We start from the raw sequence: 22,661 nt of genomic DNA on the forward strand, positions 1-22,661 counted from the left end.
TGCCTGAAAATCTTCAAACTGCGAGAATAGGATAATGAGTGATGTAGAATCAAAAATACGTTTATGTTTAATTTTATCATTCGAATTTGAATATTTTTTTGTCTTTGTGCAAAGAAGTAATACGCATTTCAATATTATGTTTGTCAATGGGTATGTAACAATAATGATGCAATCTTGTGTCCTTGATTCTTGAAACGCTGTCAAATCGTTTTTTCTCAAATGTCTCCGACTTCGGTGCACATCAGTATCAGGGAGCCAAATGGCTCTATTGATATCGAATATATTAAAAATATATTTATATTTCAATTTCAAATTCAAACAAACCCAAACAAAAATTCACAGGTCACTAACCAGCTAAAAACCATTCTAAAAATTTTCAGTGTTATTCGGGTATAGAGTGAGATACGTTCTCTGAAAATTTCAAGCCATTTAATTCGGGTAGAAAAAATTACCAGCTATTTGAAAACAGCGATTTTTCAGAAATCAAGTAACTATGAGAGGCTGTGTATAAAAAAGAACGTGATAATATATAAATATTCTAGATATGATTTTTTAATGTTTTGGAACATTTTGAGCACATTGACATTGAAAACTGTAAAAAAAAAAATTTCATCGTCACAAAACTTCCTCGATGAGGAAGCAAAATCGTATTATCTCGTTTAGTATATATCAACGAATCTTTGCTTGTTCAACAGGAGCAATGAGAAGAGAAAGGAAAAATCGAGGGATGCAGCGCGGAGTCGACGCAGCAGGGAGACCGACATTTTCACGGAGCTTGCAAGAGCTTTGCCAATTTCACCGGAGCAACCGGCTCATCTGGACAAAGCGAGTGTCATGAGACTCGCAATAGCTTATCTCAAAGTTCGCAGCGTTATTGATGCCCGTAAGTCTGCAAAATTAGTCATATTTCTCATATTTCTCTCTGTTCGCTCTTTGCTACCTTTTTTTTTATCAGTACGGTAATTAATTGAATTTCGATGCGTTAACAGTGGAAGAACCGGTCGTCAAGTGTCCCTCATTGACGGAAATGGATGCTGATTTTCCACAGGCACTCGACGGCTTTATGCTCGTTTTGTCAAGCAACGGTGACATGGTGTATCTATCCGACAACGTGAGCGATTATCTCGGCGTTACGCAGGTTTGTAAGAAACACTAAAACGATAAATCTCTAAATCTCAATGATCATCCAAAAAAGAAACATCCCAAAAAATAAGTTTAGTGTGCTCATTTCGTTCTCGGAAGAGTATTATTTGCTTAGCTGACTTTGATTACGAGTTCAAGTTTCGATTACAACGACGACGACGACGACGACGACGACACCTCTCATCAAAGAATGTCGTTTCAAGAAATAATATTCACTCTTTTTATAATTTTTTTTACAAATTTACCAATTGCGAAAGGAAAAAGAAACAAAAAAATTAATGATTAAACTACTTGAATTGTTACACCAACGCAGATGGAAATGATGGGCCAGAGCGTTTACGAGTACAGTCACCCGTGCGATCACGACGAGCTGCGCGAGTGTTTGTCGATCAAACCGAATGACGTCAAAGAAAAACGACCGTGTAACTTTTTTCTTAGACTCAAGTGCACACTCACGAGCAAAGGCAGAAAAGTCAATCTGAAGAGCGCATCTTACAAGGTAACGTGTGATAAAACCACCTTTTTTCGTTTCCCCATTTTTGTAAAATATAAAGTTGCAAGTAAATTTTTTTATAATGATAGAAATAGCAACCGTCTCACAGATAACGAAAAGTAATAACAGTTTATAGTAATTCTCTTTTCATCCTTTTCGATAATAATCGATGTTTTTTTTTTACCTTAGTTTGATTTGATGGCACCTTTGTTTCCAAAACATCAAATCGTTTTCAAGATTACAACTTCTGAATTGGATAAAGTGTTGAAATAATTATGCCAATTCTGGTTTTATTCAGGTGATTCATTGCACTGGACGCGCGATGGGAATTTGTGAGCCAAACTTTGTCAAAACCGATAGCGAGGGCTCAACTTCTCGGGACGAAGACTCGAGTGAATATTCGTCAAAGGAAGAGGAGGATACAGAAATCGTCAGATCAAACGGAAGCGGCTGTACGGGCGCGTCTCTCGTCATTGTGGGATCCCCGATCCCACATCCCAGCAACATCGAAATACCGCTCGGACGTCAAACATTTTTGTCGAAGCACAGCTTAAATATGAAATTCACGTACGCCGATGAGAGGTAATACCGCTTTTAATGGAAACATTTATTTTTTTGACTATACAATAAAGTTGATCGAACCGTTTCAAGTTTCTAGATTCATTCAACTTCATTGCAATGCAATAATTCCAATGAATAATCTCGTACCTATTATTTTTCAGATTGGCCGAATATCTCGGATGGGCAAGCAACGAACTTCTCGGAAAATCCGTTTTCGAGTTTCATCATGCTCTGGATAACTCTGCGCTCGACAAATCCTTCAAATCCCGTAAGTCCTTTTTATTTGGAGAATTACATGCGCGGATTGAGCACGAGGGTTGACCGAATTTAAAAAAATTAATCTAATGTTTCCAAGCATTGACATTTTACCTTGTTATAATTTTGCTTACAATAAATTCGACAGACCCACCGAACGATTAAATTTTGGAAAATTGTACCAGCCATTTGAGTCGATCGGATTTTGCGTTTTCATCAAAATAGCAAGCATTTTTGCTTTGAGTTTAGAAAACCTCGTTTCATCGTTTGTTGCGCGATTCGACGTTCCCGTTTATCGTTCAAAGTTTCATTCAATTAACAATTAACTTAATCTTTTTTCTCTGAGCGGTTTTCATGTCATGGTCAGTCGAGAAATCATTGAGCAACTTTTCATGTTTCATTGAACAATCGACCCCGTGTCGATTGAACAGTGAATCGGTTCCTTTTAATGGAGTCAGTAATTTATTTCAAACGCTTCCCAATAATTATTCTTATTTGCGAAAAATCATCCGAGTGAATTTCCAAATGATCAATATACGAAAATATATCTAAATGAACTGTGAAGCGCGACAAATGCCTTTTCGAAAAAGTGTGTTGAATTGGCCATTAACAGATGGGTCTTCCTGTTTGTACTTTTTACAACTTTCATCCTTCTCAGTCGACGAAGGAACCTCAAAATTACCGACACAAAAAAAACCATCAGAATTAATTGTGGAGCACAATGTTGTTCAAAATCATGAGCACACCAAGTGAAAATATATTTTTGAAAAAGTGTGTCTGTTGAAGAATGAGAAAATGGGATGCGAGACTCGACTTTTCAATCGATATTGTTAAAAATTAACGTTCATATCGTTTTTCCGTTAAATCGATCATTTATCTTGCATACATCATTTTCGTACGAATCAAGCTACGCACTATTATTTTTTCATTATTCTTTTCTTCGTCAAGTGTTCAGCAAAGGACAGTGTGAAACAATGGCGTATCGTTTCCTGAGTAAGAACGGAGGTTACGCTTGGGTCGTGACGCAGGCCACGCTGATCCATTGTTCGAAGCAACAGAAACCAATCTCAATCGTCTGCGTAAATCACATCCTAAGGTAAGTTCGCATTTCTTCAAATTGTCCATAATCGATTGTTATGAAAAATTGAACAAACCACACGGAGAAAGCGCGGCCGATCCTTTTTGTGGATCAAAGAAGTTGGTTCAATCCCGCTACCTTCTTCTCATATTGAAGTTTCTGTTTCCACCTCTGTGACACCCTTCTCGAAAGAGTGTCGCTCTCACGCGATTACACCAAGGCCAAGGGAAACTGAAGAAGCGTCGTTTGAAATTTTGAAGCTATTTCGAGCCGGAAGTCTTAAAAAATGGAACGAATGTTGGTCATTTCGTTGAAAAAAATAAAATGTCACATTTTAAATAATCGAAAGCTCGTGTTTCCTCGTCTTGCTCTTGAAGTCTTCGGAGCGAGTTAAGGAAGGTGGATCGCGACGATACAATCTTGCCACGCTAAACCATGTTAACAATATTAAGAATTTCAAAATGATAAGAATTTAATAAAATTTGGTGAATGTATTCTTTAAAAATATATAAGACAATATAGGGTAATATGGGGCAAAATGGACCCATGGGGCAAAACGGACTTTCCCCAAACTGAAATTTCATAAAATGCATAAAATTTTTTTTTCGGTTCCAAATCATGTCCTGACCATAAATCATGGTAAATTGTTGAATTCCACGATGACATCCCCGAAAAATTCAAGTTTCAGAGCAAAATAGATCCCAAACTACTTTCTCACAATCTATTCGCTTTTTTGACTTATTTTTAAAAACCACCAGTAATCAAAGTACGAATAAGGAAAAAAGGTTTTTTATTCATTTTTTACGAAAATCGCACTCACAGCTGACATCTTCGTCTTCAACACCTGTACAGAAGGTGTGTGCCCAATTTTTGCATGTTGCACAGTAAATCCAATCTTCGGAGGACGACGAATATAACCCTTCGCAAAAAATGCAAGAAACGTCTTCAAAAGACGAGGATTTGGCTGTCTTGGTGAGCTTTTTCTGCCTGCTAAACTGCTACATTTCGAAGAATGTCGATATTTCGATTTTTATGCCTCTGAGGGGCTGTGTCCGTTTTGCCCCGAATTTTTTTTTTTACGAAATTCGGGAAACAAGTACTGGGCATCAATTTTGGGACTCAAAAATAGTTGAAAGACCATATCCTCATCAATGAAACTTGCTTAAATCCTTAAGTGTCCATTTTGCCCCATACTACCCTAATTTTTTTTTCAATTTTTTTACCGCATAGCTCTCGAGTAATTGAACACTAAAGTTCACGTGTATGTTTAGGTATATACAGTTAAACATCTCGCGCATAAGAACTTGTATTTAACGCTCAATTATTCGATAACCACGTGGTAAAAAAATTTGAAAAAAATTGTATTTGTATACTTGATGCGAAAGAATGTTATCACCAAATTTTATCAAATCCCGATTATTTTGACTTCGTCATCCACCCTCCTTAATTTACAGAAAATAAATAAGAACTTTCGCGAGAGTGCAAGGCGGGCACGTATTATCACCAGGGTTCGAATCGCTCTACAGGGAGCGGTTAAAAAAAACATTCGACGCAATAGAAACATGATGAAAAAAAGCTTACGTAAGAGGAAAACGGATCTATATTTGTATAATTAAAAAATTCATAAATAATGCATTTACATTTGGATCCCGCGTCTGTGTCAGAAGATTTTATTGAATTTCGCTTATATCTACGGTCCTCCGTTGAAATTATCATAACATCAATTTTGCGAATCTTATTTTGTTCGACGGACGAATGGCTCGGGCCGAATGATCAACCGCAACTTTTATTATCGTCGATAAAGTAAATAAAAAAAGCGAACAACTGCGGAGATTCCCGATGAAATTGCTTCTTCTCGGATAAACAGTCAAGTCGAAAGTGAAATACGGAAGGTTTATAACGGAAGCGGGTATATATAATAAATTCTCGTTCTCTCGGCTCGCCTCGAGGGGAGAAAAAAAAACGTGAAAACTCGGCTGGCGTGACGTCACGAGAATGCTACCGAAGGATTTTTTGTTTTTTACGCGCCGTCGTAGTATACTCGGGGCTCGGGGATGACAGGATCCCCGAAAAAGAAGGAAGGAAGCAGTCACCACCACGGGAGGAGAAATTCCTCGAGGGCACTTGGGGGATTGTTCCCGCGCAAGCTTGCCCCTCCTTTCGTTTCACTGGTGAACTACGAGAAAAGGGCGTTATAACGCGGGCAGGAGAGAGCCGCACGGAGAACTCGAAGGGAAATGAGAAAATTATACGGGCGCTTCGAATACGCGTGCGGATCCTCCGAAATTTCAACAGTCTTTGGTCAGCCGAGCAACTTCAAACACACCTAGTACCCCACTCGTTTCTCTGCCCTTTCGTTGTGGGGCTCTCGGCCGCGAGGATACGAACTTCGTAAAACCCTTCGACGATCGATTCTCACAGGTGCGCCTTGTGGCAACCTTGCCCTAAACAAATCAATCAGCCATTAAATCATCGCCCAACGACACTATTGTTATTTTCCTTTCGGACCATTCAACTCGTTTTTCGTTGTCTCATTGTTGCTACCATTATTAATTATTTTAGGCTTATTCCCAAGTGACCGGACTGTTTTTACTCGAACTCGAGTAAAAAACTCTCGAGGATTTATTGAAAAAAAATAACGTAACATGGAATAAAAGTTGCTCAACTATATGACGCAACGGTGATGTCAAAGTGGAAATTTTGAACGACCGTCAGGAAACGTATACAATTTTTGCACACATTTCGTCATCGTCCAATCGTTGCATAGTTTTTTTTTTTTTTTTTTTTTTTTTTTCATCGCCCAATACTAGATTTCGGTTGTGTCGAATGGGAAATCAATTTTTACAAAATAGTGTCGCTTTATATTAATCTTCGGGTAACATTTGATAGTCGTCAATTTTTCAAACTTTTCGAAAAGTCTGTCGCAAATGTGAAGTAGTGGAAATATTTGATAAAACTCGATCGAAATTGCCGGTCAAGTGCTCCGAGCGAACGTGAGTGACGTCGATTCGTCGTTTGAGAAAAGAAAACATAAAACCGATACGCATTTAACGTGTTTTACCTCATGACTCGAATCCGGTTCACTTATTTTATTAGATTCTCCAAAAAAAAAAAGAATAAAAAAAATTTGCGACGACGCATATGACGTGAGAAATAATTCACAGAAAAAAAGCTCCTCGGTAATCCAATTGACTGTATTTGCATGAAAAATCACTCATGAAATGATGCAACACCGAATGCATGGCATCACGAGTCCCGACAACCAAACTCGTTGGTCGAGTGAATAAATATCTTTGAAAGAAATAGCAGAATAAGCATCCAAGTGAAATCTCCATTTCTGGGGTCTGAAATTTTTGGAATAAACAACATATTTTTCGGGACCGTCGTTCGAGGAAAAAGCAAGAGACCCGTTGTTGAAACGACACAGTATTCGTGAAACGAAATGAAAAACATGGCTCAAAAAAACTGTTAAAAAGAGTGTTTCGTTTCGTCGAATTGTAAAAAAGATACTCGAGAATGAAAATATTGATCGAACCCTTGGGGGGGAAATTAGTAGAAATATATAGTCAGATGAATCGCCATATTATGACGTACTATTTATTTGTTTGTCTGGTGAGCGAAGGAAAAAAAGCATCGTGAGCAGAAATGTCTTGCCGAGTTTTGAGGGGATTGTGGTAAAGAGTGCGCAGGGGTTATTACGCTTACGCTGGGGATTAGAGAGGGCCATCGCACCCCCGCACAAGAAGTTTTATACGAGCACGTGCTGTTTCGCTTCGAACTGGGTCGATAACCCCCTCCTTTTTCCCTTTTCCCCTTCCTCCCTTCCTTCGTGGGCCACTGTGTTTGCCGCGTTATGTCTTTCAACCCTCCGACCCTGTACGAAATCGAGAGTGAAAGCGAGAGGGAAATCTCGCCCGAGCGAACGAGAGGGAAAGTAAAACAGTGCTGAAATCGATATTTTTAATATAGGTCTGGCGAAATACTACAACGACGATTCATAAGCGTGCATTCAACGTTTTTAATTTATCCTTTCATTGTTTACACAAACGCGCGCTCCGCGCCCGTCATCTTCTTGCAAAGCGTAACTTTTTATTTATTTTTACCAGAATTCATTTACGTTTAATAATTCAACTCATTAATAACTATTGAACAACTATTGAAAGAATGTCCAATTCGAAGAATTTTCGAGAAATCGAGTCGAGCAAAAGGATATCGATAAAATGTCAAATATGGCTTGAATTCCAAGCTGTTATTTTGTCAGGACGGATGAACGTTGTTTTTTTTCGAATGAATTTAGCCCCACAATGGTCGTGTTTCAAGAACCAATCGAAATCGCGGAAAAGCGATGACAATGAAGAGCTAATTCACGCGTCACAACCTTACTTTATAAAAAGGGATGTTCTCATGAGTTTCGGAAGACCTTTGTTACCGGTTATTTTAACAAAACTAAACTCATATTTGACATGTTGATCCGCATGCATCCGGAACTGCTCCGAATCGTTAAACGAGGCATTTCGTTTCGATTTGAGTCACTATTTTTTTGAAGCTTCCTCCACGGACCGCGGACTCGTTTATTATTTCGGGAGATTTTCATTCAGCAAATTGGTCTCTCGGCACTCGGCAAACACTGTCCCTTCTTTAAAAGAATTATGCTGAAAATAAGTTTGCGGGAGTTTTGTGAAAGGGAAGAACGACGGAGAAAATGAAACTGGGGTTCCGCCGCCAGTATTATTCGTCACTTTTTAACATTTTTTTCATCTTCGTTAATTTGTTTATTCGAGTTACAAACAAGTAAATGAATATTGCATTTTTAATTAATTCCATTGTCGTTTACGAAGAGGATCGAATTACTAAAAAAATTGAGATTTCGCGCACTATCGAAGAGAATCTTTTTATTCTTCCGATGTTCGATAACACACAGAGAATATATAACCGATGTAGCACGGAATGTACGACTTGAATGCGATACTATTATACGATATGGACAGGAGAATGTAGTGAGGTCGGACAACCCGAATTAGCTGTAATGAAAACACACGAGATGGAAAAGGAAGAAAAAGAATACAACAAGAAAGTGAGAGAGCTTGCCGGAACGAGTATAATTCTTGGCCGGAACTGCAAAGTCTCGAGTTAACGGCACCGAGTTTCCGTTCTTTTGTCACACATGTTCCTCATAATTTCCACTTTGGCGCCATAAACCAGCAGATTATTTATGTTTTGTTCATTGAAATTGAGTTCGAGGATGAAAAGAACTGTCACATTTCTTGCCCACGACTCTTCACCCCTCATTTTATTCCCCAGTTTTTTCGCGTTTTTTTTCTCTCTCGAGAATAAAAGAAACAGATAAAAAAACGGAATTTTCTGTCCCGAGCGATAATAAACAGACGGGCGCGCGTGTTCTCGCAATAAAACGCACCAGAGGACTGTTCTGACTTCTTCTCTGATTATTCTGCGCTTCTGCCCCTTTCTCCTTCGCCCCTTTCGCTCTTCTTCATCTTTTTACCCCCCTCTCCATCTTATGCCTTGGATCACTTTGCGAATACCGAAATAAACTGACTCGTGAGGGCAGTGGCGTCGGGCGAGACACGCGGAGACATCTTCACGGAGATTATTGTTGTACGTACTCTTTATCTGAGCAAGTACGAGCCGTTATTTGACTTGGGGAGATCCGATCCGATTAGTGCGGTATTCAAGTCGGATTTACGTTTCATTCGAGAGATAAATAAACTTGCAATAGCCACAAAATTCAAAAATCGATCCCCGCTCTTTCCTCGAGCAAATCCTCGAGCGAGTTGGAGTTTTTAAAAAAATTTCACTCCGATTAAATTTATCGTCGTTCGATAAAACGACTCCTATCGACGCTCATCTCAAAGAGGATTAATGCCGCTGATATTTGCTTCGTGGATTCCACGACCGAAAGCGAATCCAAGGGATTTTGTGGATGAAAAAAATTTCATTGGCGTGTATTTATATGGGCTAGACGTACAAGCAATAAAATCTTTTGCCACAACTTTCCATTCGAAATAAAGGGTTTCACCGGCCGTCTTTATATAAGAATAAAAAAAATGTTTCCCCTGAAAAAATAACCCGCGTCAACAGTCTAACGGCCAGAGTCACAAAAACAAAGTTTCATTCCGAAGAAAATTACGATGTATTGGCGGATTTTTAGAAAATTACGAGATAGACGAACGGATGATTTTTTTTTACGGTGCCTCAACAAATTCACCTCTTTTCCACAGACCGTTTGACCCTTTTTTATATTCACCGAGACAACTCGATACTCAACACCGTCGAGTACCTCAAAGTGTATAAAACACTTCAACTCCGTCGAACCTTTTTTTTTCAAAGGCACTATCCAAAGTGTATTGACCTCGTACCCCACGTTGAAAGCTGTCGTAGCTCCGTAAAAAACAAGTCGAAGAAAAAGTGTATCCAGAGCTGAAATGCTACACGTGTCGTAACCTAAAACTCGTCTCAAAATTGACGTTTGCCATCAGAAAGCTTCGAGAGAAAGTTTGTCGCAGAAGCGAGCGAGTTAACGAGCGTCGCTGTGCCTCGAAGTTGAGTTTCTTCGTTTGAGGGATTGCTAAGAACACGCACTGTAGTATACCGTTATTCACAATACTAGTGACGGGTAAAAAAGGCTGGGCGTGTGGCCTATTACGAGTGCCCTGTACGGAGATCGAGCTTTATGCAGCGAACGCGACGAGACGCGCACGTTACATGATTTGTACACAGAAACACGAGGCTATCCTCGTTTCGCGGCCACCATATTGGTCATGAAGTGTGACCGAGACCGAGAGAGGGAGAGTGAGCGAGTGAGAGCAAGAGGGCGGGAGGAAGGGAGAGAAAAGAGATGGAAACGAGAGCAGAGGGTTTCGAACAGTTCGTGTACGGGTGCATTTACAAAGTAGATTCGCCCAACCTAATTCGCGGACGCTTGAATCGTCAAATATCATTTCGCGATTCGTTCTTTCGGATCATAATAAGAAATGTAAACAATAAATTCATGTGTTTGTCAACGCACAATAAAATTGGTTGAATCACGCGTTATTGATACGTTGAAATATCAACAATCGCATATACACTAATAACGAATGTAAATAAACGTTGAAATGTCAGCAGTTGGACGATGACGATGCTCGTATATCCGATATATTGTTGATTGACGAAAATGAGCAGCGGAACGTGTTACATTTTTGTTCATCACCGATTTAGACGCACACTTTGTCACGTGTTTTTTTCGTTCCAAGTACGAGAGGGAAAGAAAAATCGTGAAAACGAACGATCAGTGACGTACAAAATATTACGTAAGTGCGAAAAACACCAGAGAATATTTTCGTGACAGTGTGTCCGAGCGTTGACGAAAAACGATTTTTTTCTTTCAATTTAGTTTTCTAACCAACTCGAACGTCTTCGTTGTTTGACGCAAATCCAACGTGTCAATCGTTCGTTTCGATTTCTTCGTTTTTTTTTCTTAAGACGCGAGAGCGGTATTTTCCACGATAGATTCGAGAAAGAGAGAGAGAGAGAGAGCGGGTGGGGGGCAGGAAAAGAGATAGATAGACCACGCGAGTAGTTGGAAGCGCGTGATACTCGTTCGTATTATAGCGTTATATATTTTTAAACTCGCAAAGCGCCATCTCTGTGTGTACGTCCGCGGGCTCCTCTGCGATAACGCCTACGCACCAAATGTTTTTTCTTACGATTCGGAACAATAAATCAATAAAGAACAGAAAATTAAGTTCGAATGGACATTTAATACGTTGAAGAAATCTTCCTCTTTACTGCCACTTGTCGTTCAACGACCTGAAAAAAAATTTCATCAAAATTTTTCAACGCATTTATCGTTTAGTTTTTTTTCTCTCAAAACACTGATGAGTGCCAAAGAGTTATTTTTGCTCTTCCGCAATTTTATTATCGAGAACCGAGAAAATCGCCACATAATAGTTTTGTAATACACAATATTAGAAAAAAATATATACTGTGAAGAAGAATCTTGGCAACACTCATTTGCAAATGAAAAATGTATATTTTTAGCTGTACGCACAAAGGCCGGTGAGCGATTTGAAACTTATAAACGTTATCAAATAATACTTTATGAGCGATCTAAAACTACGAAAAATACAAAAAAAAACAAAGATTAAAAAAAAAAAATTGAATACCTCATTTCGTTTGTACGGATGTGTTTTTTCTTCCGTACACGAAAAATTCATAACTCCCAGCATTGTTTTGTGAATGAATCGAGCAAAGTTTCGAAAATGTATTATCACACCATATGATAAAGAAAATTTTGTTAAACAAACGGAAGCTCATCAACATTCGTTGATCGAAACTCCCTGGTAACTGCTTTGCAAAAAAAAACACTTTCGAAGCTCCAACGGCAAACACAAAAAACAATGCGGTAACGGAAAAACTGGCAGCTAAAAATACAGCGGAATTGAAAAAAAAATGGGATGAAGGAAAACGAAGACTAGAAAAATTCCACTCGACGCACTGCACCTTCGAATTATTAATTTTGCCACATTTTAATGAGCTATACATCGATATACAAGTTTCGTCAAAAATTGTTCGTAGTGCTACGTCCTGACGAGCCGCGAGAGATAAAAGCCGAACGAGCTTCGAAGCTTATTCGCGAGATAGCTCACCAGTGTCTAATGCTTTATCAAGTCGGGATTATGGGGAAAAAATGAATCCTGGAATTCTCTTGATCTTAGTTGCTCTCCTGTCAATATTCCTCCGTCTCGCTCTTTTGCTGTTTTTCTGTCTCTCTCTCTCTCTCTCTCTCTCTCTCTCCCTCTTTGTCTCTGTATCATCGTGTCCGTGCTCGCCAGAAGAGCGAGCGCGTCGTCGTCGTTCGCGTTTTAGCTCGGGCATTCGACCGACTAACCCGCTGTCCACGGCTCGCACAATATTATACCCGTCTGACCGTAATAGGTACAAAAAAAATCACATTTTTCACATCAACCAACTGATATTATTCCAGATTCAAATCGGTTTTATATTGAAATAACAATAGAAAGGAATCGTATAATTCCCGTTTCTAAAGTGTCATTCAAGTGTTAATCTTCATCGCCAATTTAATTTGATACATTATTCGATTGTTTGTGTATTCGAACGATGGTGAAGTGAAATCTCAAGTGCGCGTGTATAACGAGAAAAAACGAAGTAGGGGAGGAGGGGCTGCTGCAAGCCTCGCGTTGGTAAAACTCGTCCCAAGTCCCAACCGCAGCGTCTCTGTATATATTATAGTAATCGTCAGTCGTGTGTTCACCGCGTGTACGACTCTCTCTTCTCCCTGCGTACATCACACACTTGCACCACTATGTATTTCGTTTCTTCTCTTGTCCCCGCTCCGACCCCTCCACCGACCCCCACCGCCGCGTAACTCGTGCGTCCCTCCTTTTTGTAACGCGTACTAACGCCACGAACACACGTTGTTCCATCTCATTACCTCATCCATTAGCATCTCGCCGCGTACCGGGTGGAACGCAAGAGAAGATTTGAATAAACATCTGACCGTTACGACACCATTGGAAATTAGTGATTTTCGCAACGAGGCCCCTCTCTCACATCGGTTCGACGAGAAATTTCTCGAATTCGGAAAATCGCTTTTCATTTCTCAGTTACCTCCCCCCTCGTGTTGTCACCGATGTTTGTGAGTTTTTTCCTTTATTGTGCGCATTTTTAGTGGAATAGTATAATATATAGGAGCAGTGACACAAAAATTCGGAAATCTTTCGTTTCTTTAAATCCATTTTTAAATTTGAATGTCGTCTCGTTGTCGTTGTTGTCTTTACAACTTTTTGTGGACTAAAAATGGTTCGCGACGACGTGTGTACATAGTTGGAAAAAATAACGATCCCGGAGATCGTCTTGAGAGATATTTCAACTCAATAAATTTTCAACGTCCGTTGAAAAGTACAATACGCTGTCGTAAATTCTTGATCGTGGGATTAGAAAATTTATCGAACGGGAATTAAGGATTTTATAGCCTTCGAGAGTTGAGCCAAAGTTTCGATGTGTTGTATTTTTCGGATCTATCAATATCGCTCCCCTATCTCAGTTGTACAGCAAAAGATATAATAAAATAGAAACACGCTTTCGTAGTGGTTACTGCACACTATTTACGCAGAGTTACTGTCGAGTGAGGCCGAGACTGACGTCGAGTGTGGTCAAGGGAGTAGGCCGATCTCGACAGCGATTTATACGCGCTTACGTATTTAGTATCATTTGTTACTTGTGTACCAATCAAAGATACTTGCGACGCGTTCCGTCGTCTCGAAACCCGAAAATGATCTTTCATTCTTTCCCGTCTCTCGTGTCGTCGATTATTTTTCAATCGCCATCAGAACTACTACGTTTTTCGGCATTGAGATCGAAATCGTCGAGATGTCCTGAAAAAGCAGTGAACTTTATATACGCGTGTGTTTGAACGGTCATTTGCAATCATCGTGAAACTTTTATATCGAATCACACTCCAACGGAAGTCGAAGCTCGCACGCGCGAAATCTCGAATCACAACGATTCTCGCGTCGATTTAACACAACCGGAAACGAGTCGTCGAGTCCCAGCTAAAATGAACAACTTGACAAAAAATAAGAACAAATCCAAACACCTCAACGGAGATGCACAGAACTGTCCGTTACTCTTGATCAAAGCACGTGCTCGATTGCGCAAGAAATCTCAAGCTCGTACGACCGTCATACTATTTTTAGCGACACCCGCTACATATTTAACCTGCCCTAACCTCTAACAGTGTTATGTTTCCCCTCGTCATCCCTCTTTTCCTATTTCTCCTTCTCCCCTTCTTCATTCTTTCTCTCTCTCTCTTTCTTTCTTTCTTTCTTACGTCCCTCCCCCGCTTAGCCTCGCCGCCAGCTGTCACAAACAATTACAAGCGCCAATGGCACGATGCGAAAACACGATCCATCGCGACAGTCGTGATCACGCTTCATCGTCGTCGCATCGTCATCATCATCAACATCATCGCGCACGGTCGATGCATGCGCAGAAAAGTTTATAAGAATCGATCGAACGACGCATATCAACTGTCAACAATGCATTATACAATCCACTTTTTTTTACTTATCCAGCCAGCCATGCATCGACTTGCGCGATCAAACATTTTCAATCCGCATTCCAGTTGCTTTCCTCGAGAAAGAGGCATGGAAACGGACTTGCTGCTTGCGAGCTTATGCGCGATCATCGCGTATCCCACCGATGCGGCAATGAAAATCTCGAGAAAAGTGAAAACGCGCGCGCTCCTGTTTTAACCCTTAAAGGGGTGAGGTTCGATATTTCGAAATTTTAAAAGTTGTGATATCAGTTTGGAGAAAAATAAGTAATTCGAAATTCTTATTCCCGATCGACTATTCAGCGGATTGCGTGTTTAATCAAAAATTCCTTCTTTCAATTCGTATTTACCCGAAAATATATATTTCAATAGTTTTCGTTTCGAATGCAATTTTAACAGACCATCCGAATGTCAAAAGTTCATATTTTCGAATTCAAAATGGAGAGTAATTGTTTTACAGACAGATCAGAATATAGAGGTAGCAAAAAATCGAAAGTGAATTTTTCGAGCCTATAAAACTTAGATATGCGGAATAGCGATAGCTCGAAAAGGCGAAAGTCAAAATGGCGATGTTTAAAATTCAAGATCACCGGTCTGAGTAAGTGAGCGAGTGAGACGCGCGTATTTGGAGCTCCGCTGCATTTATTTATTTTGATCGATCGACTTTCTAACGTTTCGCTATTTTGACTGTTCGACTTTTTGGTGTTTCAGTATTTCAACCTCATTAATATTTGGTCTTTCGTTATTATATTTTCAAAATTGTCAATTTTCACATTATCGCTGACCGTAGTAATTTATGAATCGAAAGAGTGATGGTCGAATTTTCGAAAAATCAATATTTTAGTAATCGTCCTATGGGCGATTGTTACATTCTATTTTCGGTGTAAACGTGCTTCGAATCTTGCAGTTTCTGCTTTATTTATTTTCGCCATTCAAAGCTGTAGTCGAATCTATTCGTTTCCACACTATTATCATTCGAAGTTTATAAACTCGAGATTTTAGCTGTTCGAAATTTTAGTCGTTCCAACATTTGATCCCCACCCCCTTAAAGTGCACACTGGGTCGTTTTGACCCATACGTTTTTCTTTCGCCGTTTGTATCACAAAGTACATGCTCCACTTAAAACTAATATTTTGGCATTAAATTTTTATTTTTTCGAAAAAAACCAATTGCAGCCATAAAATATGGATACTTAACTACAAAAAAGGTCTCGACAAAAAAAAATGCATATTTACGGAGATACGCGAAAACGCCATGGGTCACATTGACCCAGTATGCACGGATAAGTTGACGGCAGAGGTGGTGCGCACTTTAAGGGTTAAGAATCATGCATTTTTTTCCCTCATGGGGGAAACGCCACGAAATAAGAACATTCGAAACTTCGTTGACTCGTTTGCGACGAAAAAATAAAACAACTTGAAACACCTTCTTCGGTCTGTGACCGAAAAGTTTGCCTCAAATTTCTCGATTTCTCAAAACGCGGTACGAGAATGATGAAGAAAGTTGCACATGCAGGAGGGATAATGGAGGATGCGCGATTGAAGATATTCGCTACGTTTGAATTTTCGATGAGCGCGTTTTCGTTCGATCGCGGGAGTCGGGAAAAAGCTTCTCCGAATCGCTATTTGGGCAATCTTGCTAAAACACATATACGCACTTGAAGGAGATAACGGAACGTCGAGTCCGCGGAGACGAAGCCACGACGAAGGTCAAATTTTTCCGTCGTGTTTATTATTTACTATTCATCAGAGACGCGTTTGCTCGTTCGTTAATATAATAATTTATTAAGTAACTTCATAAACGAGCACGAAAGTTTAGCCTCGAGGGTTGATGCGCATACTATTGGCTACATCGGAGGGTACGTCATCGCAGATTATGGGCTTTTGTGTTCCTGTGGGAAATAAAAGTGTGACACGCGCGCGCTTTTACTTTATTCCGGGGGATGAATTTTCCAAACTCGTGTCTCATGCGACAGTATCTTGATGGAAAGTTCAGGGCGTCGTACTTGAATTTCCAAACAATAGAAAGCGAGGCTCCGCGATAATCTGTATACGGTGCTGCTGTCAAAAATCTCGATAAACATTTCATCTCGAAGATTTGTTTAGGGAGTGTGCGGCGGGTATTATTTATTCTCGAATCTGTGTGCAAATGAAACCAAAGGTCAGCCTGTGCTCGCGTAAGTGATCGAGAGATGAAACGTTCGAAGTTGTTCTACCAAAAGGCTCTTCGAAACTGGGAATTTGATTGAAAATGTAGAATCGACGGTTCGTCAATTTTCGAAAATTTTTCGTATGTATCGTCAACGCATATTTGTAAAAGATATAAATAAAAAGACACTTTCCCTCGAGCCATTTCGAGTCTGCGAGCTCACTGAGATGTCGGCAGCGTGTTTCGCCCACGTCACTTCTAAAATCTACAAAAATTTATCGCAAATAGGGTAGCTCGGAGGTTGCCGAACAAACAATGCGCAATAACGGTCCTTGTGACGGAGTTGCGAAAAGAAGAAGGGTTCGTCGTCTGACTCGCTTCGCGCCGAGTTCCCTCGGAAATAAAAAAATTTTCGCGCAAAAATCACGCGGCAAATGGCTGTGAAGCCTCAGATAAGATTGCGCCTCTCGTTGAGAAATATGGCGAATCTTTGGACGGAAAGAATGCACGGATTTTTGTCTCGCGAGCGTTATAGAAAGGTGAATTTGCGCATTTTCGAGTGTTGCGTAGTCGTTTTTAATAAATTCATTGTGAAACAACACTTAAATATTTTTCGCGGTGTTGCGCGCACCGGTGAATCACTCAATTATTAAATGACGCTGAAGTTTGCAACGTTAGAGTCCAACGAAACGATGTCAAAAAACACTCCAATAATTCCAGTTACTCTCCAATTTCGTTTCCTGCTGAATCTGCAGTTTGAAATTTTTCAACCTGCACCGATACTTCGTGAAATAAAAAATTGGTGAATTACAAATGTTTTTTTCGTTCATCTCGTTGGACTCGAAGGTTGCGAACTTCAGCCTCGTCTCAATTAACATCTAACTAAGCTCGCTAAAATCTTGCTGAAAATTATCGAGGTCATTGCTGCAATTCGATGAGGCTGAGCACGTCCAAAGGTTCCCTGATTTATTTGGAAGAATGTGTACAACTATACGTTGACCCTGATTGGAATAAGATAACGCTATCTTGCAAAACAAATATTTCTCCGCTGGCTGCATTAAATATTGGCCAATGCGAATATGATCAGTGTTGTGTGCGTGAGTTATTCCCAACTGTTGAGTATTTTTGCTACGTTCCATCTATTAGCCTGCTGATCCTTCTCCGATCGAGTCGGAATAAGTTTGATTTGTCTGATTAAAAATACCCTTTTGTTTTTGGCGAAAAATAAAAATGCCGGTCGTGAGAATTTCATTTTCTGTTCGTTATCCTTTGGTGTCTATACGTTATATTCATTTGCTTCTGTTGAATATTTATCAAGAATACGTATTGAAATTTGCATTATTTAAACGGGACGAAAATGATGAAATGTTTAAATTTCTTTAATCGTAAGATGTATTTTCCGATTCGTTATTCCGAAAGGGTCTCGAATAAACGGGCCGGATGAACGCGATTGTCGTTTTCTGCAGTTTAGATCTGCATCAAGATTCGTTTTTGCATCGTTAAATAAAAGGTTATTTCAGTCTAAACTTGAACTTCATAATGTAGGATATATGTATGCAAATTTAATCTAATGCGAAGCTCTAAAACGTCTTGTTTATTGTTTCTTTTTCTTGTTTGTAGCGGCGTTGAGTGCGAGGATGAGGTATACAGCGAGCGTCAACTCGAGGCTCGCAAGGCTGGCGTCACTGTGAATTCACCAGCGGCCTCAACAATCGACGAATACGAGATCGAGGATAAGTTTAATTTGCAATCGCTGCCAGCACTGACGATCGATACACCGAGCGCCACCGACGATTCTTTCGACGCAACGAACGATTTCGTTGACGAAAGCGATCGTGAAAATCAAGAAGATAAAAATGAAGCCAAAAACGCAACGATACAAAATTTCGATAGAGAAATATTGATGAAAAATACGAAGTTTGCCATCGCTGAAAATTCCAGACCACTCACCGTCACTGCCTCGATATTCCGATCTCAGGCTGACATTGCCTCTCGCGATTCCTGTAGAAATACCTCCGCCTCAAACACTACAAGAATTACCAAAAATACGGATATTCGTAGAGAACGTGCCAATTGGACTTTCCAGGTTGGTCTACCACTCATCTCCGAAAATGTGCTAATCCTTGCTGCTACTCCGTTTCAGCTCGCTCTAAAAATTTCATAATTTGTACGAACTTTTCGACAATACTTTAAACAAAAATAATGCCTCCGAGTCTTGCGCTTTCAAAATCTTTATTCTGAAGAAAGCTCGTCGCTATTCATTTTTTGTTTTTATTCTTCTAAAAATGACGATGAAAATGTTAGTTAATGCTTGTTGAAACGATTACAGGACAAACCGGTACTGGAGTACGAAGGATCGCGCAACAATCGCCCTCAGACAGTAACCAGAAATGTCTTCGTACCTGTGGGCTTGATACAGGATCAAGAGTTGTCACAGCAACACGAGCAAACACCGGCGTGTAGACCTCAGACAACAACTGCAAGTATTTTTGCTCCTCGTACCGAGGACATGAACAAAGGCTTCTTGACATTCAGCGAGGATCAACCTGGTCTCACGAGTGAGTCATTAGTCATGACACGAAACATTTGGCTGGAGTCGTAAGAAATAGTGCCGAATATCGCTGAAAAAATCGTAAATTCGCAAAAAGTTGGATTTTTATTTATTTATTTATTTATTTTTTTTTATTGATTTCATTTGAACCGGATGTTACACGAGAAAGTTAAATATTTATTATATTTCAAATGTCGAATTATTCTTTCGACATGGAGGACTTGCATTACTTTCTTCGATTTTCTCTCAGCAACACTATAGAAATAATGTTGCTCGGACCAAAATTTGTAGCGTTATCGCGTACATTAATTTATCAGAACTTTGAGATAACGCAGATTCGTCATATTTACCGACTCGATATGATAACAGTGTTGAAGGACGAACCCGAGGATCTGACACATTTGGCACCGACCCCCGGTGACGTTTGCGTTCCCTTAGAGGATACACCATTCCTCTCGGACATGCTTGACGAATTCATTCTCGGTACCGACAATTATTGTCCCCTCCTTAACACCGAGGATCTACCGACGGAATTACCCAATTCCGACTTGAGCGATTCCCTTACAAAGGACAGTAACGAGATGTGCGGATCTCTCGAATCTTCACTGGCGGACTCTGATCCTTTTATTTATCGGGATATGCCGAGCCCTTGCAGTCTGAGCCCCGATTTACTTTCACCGTCTGGAATTGGAAAGGTAATTCATTTTTCGAATTTTCATTCATCAAACAAGTATTTGAATAAACAGTTTATATTTTTGTGACCCATTCAAATTTCTTTGTTTTTTTTTTTTAACTATTCAAGTTTAAAATGAAATGAAATTTTATTGGAATTTATTATTGATCTTTTCACGAAAGCCTAAATTTGATTTGATCAATTTGCAAATTAGTTTGTTGTCGTTTACCGTGAACTTTTTGGGTCCAGAAAAAAATGTATTATCTGTTTGAGAAAATTTAAGTTTAACGGCCTATTCATTCAACAAGTAGTATTACTATTATTATTATTATTAATAATAATAATAACAACATTGTCGGAAAACATCGACCGAACTTGAAAAACAAATCGATCGTTCAGAGCCCGGATCAGAACAGCCTCGGCTCCTTCCGAAGTCCAAAGCACAATGACCTCGTCGATGATATGATGACCATTCGCTCGGGTACGTCATCGACCAATCCAATAACTGAGGACGAGATGCTCATGTTGAGCATAAACGACGTCATAGGAGATGAGGAACTCGCACTTCGTGCACCGTACATACCAATGTCCGATCAGGACGAGGCCCTACAGTTGCTCATTAGCGATGACACTGTCATGTGGGGACCCACTCAACCACCCGATAAAAAAACAAAATGGTACATCAAGAGAGAAAAACGAAATTTTGAAGGGAGAAATATTATAAAATTTCATTTTCACTCAATTATTGTTCAACTTTATTCTCACATGAAAAATCCCAATTTTCACAGAGCATAACTCTCTTTATTACTACTCAAGCTTTGAACACAGAATCTGAAATAATAATTAATTGTTGAGCCAAAGAGTTTGGGAATTTGAATGTTCGGTTTTGTTCAAACAGGATTCAGGAGGAAAGAAAAGCAGCTCCTAAACGTTACGAGGACTCGAATTTGGCTCGTCTCCTTAAGAATGATACTACGGCCGTAGATAAGTTCAGCGATCACAATGGAGGACTGGTTAATCCGACGCAGATTTTCAGTCCAATCAACGAAAAAGGTGAGTCGAAAATTTGGGTTTCGGAGTCCGGATAAGCAAAACGTTTGAATGAAAAATTGGATTTTTTTTTAAATTATTATTGAAGATGAACAATTTGTGTAAATAATATGATGATTGAGTTGGACAGAAGCCTGATCGATAAATTGTAAAAAGACTATAATTTTTCATTCGAATCATAGCGAAAAGTAAAATAGTGAAGAAAAGGCGAAAAAGCGTGTGCAGGGTTGAATGCCGTTGAATGGTAAAGAAAAATATGCTACTTTATGAAATTCAGGAAGCAGCGTGAGCAGATCGGAGAGGCCGTCGAAGCGAGTGCACACACCAATCTCCCAAGGTCTAACTAGCGAGACGAAACGTAGTCGATTAAACGACTCAAAATTACCGATCGAACAATCCTTGACTTGCGACGTAACGAACATCCTAGAAAACTCGATGAAAACGGGTAACGGGCTGCATTACGACGAGCAGAGTATAGATCTTTGCGGAATGGTCGATACGAGTGAAAAAAAGAATGAAAGTCCGTACGAAGAGCAGCAACATCCGGAAAGTCGTCTTTTGTTGCAACAATTGATCGGTCGTGACGAGGATTCAGCCTCGACGATAATGACGAAAACTCGTGACACGACGAAAAATAAAGTCGCGAATTTGTTAAAAATCGTGACTAAAGATGGGACTACGATGGCAGCTCCACGGAACGAAAATAAAGAGAAAATTGGTTTCGCCGGTGATGGTGGAGGGATTGAGATGAGTGCGGGGCTGAGTGGAAAGCAACAACAAACCAATAGCGTGCTCATGAATCTTCTTGTTTCCGGTTGCGACGTGAGTGCGGGTTACGTTTGCCTTGCTAAACCGAAAATAATATCAAAAAGCTCGATAACGACTAAATGAAGGAAAGACACCGGGATCAAATGAAATAGAGAAAAACATGAAAGACTTATAAGAACTTTTAACTTTTCACTTGCTGCCAAAATCACATTTGTGTATCCTCGGGGACGGGGAGGGGAGGGGAGGGGGGGGGGGGAAGGATGTACAAAATTGTGCACGTAACCCGCTGAAGGGGCTTTCGAAAGATTAAGTTGAGAGTCACGATTTGGAGTCAAGTGAAGGAAAAATACAAACAAAAAAATGGAACAAAAGAGATACTGTCTGATTAAAAGAAACCGGAAGTAGTATAAATTACGATGGGAAATCGTAGCGAGCTCATTTTTGTCTGCATTGTTACTCAATGTGTAGCGGAGATAAAAGAGTCTTTATATAAAAACACTTTTTTTTCCTCGTAGTCGTAGAGATTAAGAGATTAAACAAAAACAATCACGATCGAAATTGTACAGAGCGAGGAAGAGACGTGCGAAAAATATTAGTCGACGAAGCTCGACAGGGTATCAAGATTTAAAGAAACAATATGAGAACGAAAAAAAAGGAGAGAATGGTAATTCTCTGATAGGCGAGGCGGCGCGTGCTGTGTCGTGTGCGTTTAATCGCGCCTTTATTTAGCTGCAATTATTTGCTCTCTAACGTCATGTTGTGTATATAAAATAATGAGAAAAAAGATGGAAAAAAGTATATAAAATTGTTGACTGAATATTATTGAAATATATGTGCGAAATGATAACCGGGATCACTGGTTCT

At 39.7% G+C, this 22,661-nt stretch overlaps 1 protein-coding gene and 1 long non-coding RNA gene across 3 annotated transcripts in view; one reads left to right on the forward strand and one right to left on the reverse strand.

The window, feature by feature from the left end:
• sima (similar) overlaps window positions 1-22,661 on the forward strand; it is a 49,253-nt gene that overhangs the window by 24,396 nt on the left and 2,196 nt on the right. The window contains exons 2-13 of one of the 2 annotated variants that reach the window (XM_043417827.1): window positions 696-883; window positions 990-1,138; window positions 1,457-1,642; window positions 1,935-2,218; window positions 2,359-2,465; window positions 3,401-3,548; window positions 18,376-18,841; window positions 19,085-19,313; window positions 19,676-20,001; window positions 20,379-20,656; window positions 20,878-21,032; window positions 21,307-21,851. In XM_043417827.1, coding sequence (XP_043273762.1) covers window positions 696-883; window positions 990-1,138; window positions 1,457-1,642; window positions 1,935-2,218; window positions 2,359-2,465; window positions 3,401-3,548; window positions 18,376-18,841; window positions 19,085-19,313; window positions 19,676-20,001; window positions 20,379-20,656; window positions 20,878-21,032; window positions 21,307-21,851 — 3,061 coding nt within the window. The remainder of the gene's footprint in view (window positions 1-695; window positions 884-989; window positions 1,139-1,456; window positions 1,643-1,934; window positions 2,219-2,358; window positions 2,466-3,400; window positions 3,549-18,375; window positions 18,842-19,084; window positions 19,314-19,675; window positions 20,002-20,378; window positions 20,657-20,877; window positions 21,033-21,306; window positions 21,852-22,661) is intronic. The other variant, XM_043417828.1, reaches the window with a different exon arrangement.
• On the reverse strand, window positions 11,130-14,096 carry LOC122409927 (uncharacterized). Its single transcript, XR_006260803.1, has 2 exons — window positions 11,696-14,096; window positions 11,130-11,339 (listed from the first exon to the last, which is right to left on the reverse strand). It is a non-coding gene; the product is annotated as an uncharacterized lncRNA (long non-coding RNA).

Source organism: Venturia canescens, chromosome 4 (assembly GCF_019457755.1).
Source record: "Venturia canescens isolate UGA chromosome 4, ASM1945775v1, whole genome shotgun sequence".
NCBI classification, from domain to species: Eukaryota; Metazoa; Arthropoda; class Insecta; order Hymenoptera; family Ichneumonidae; genus Venturia; species Venturia canescens.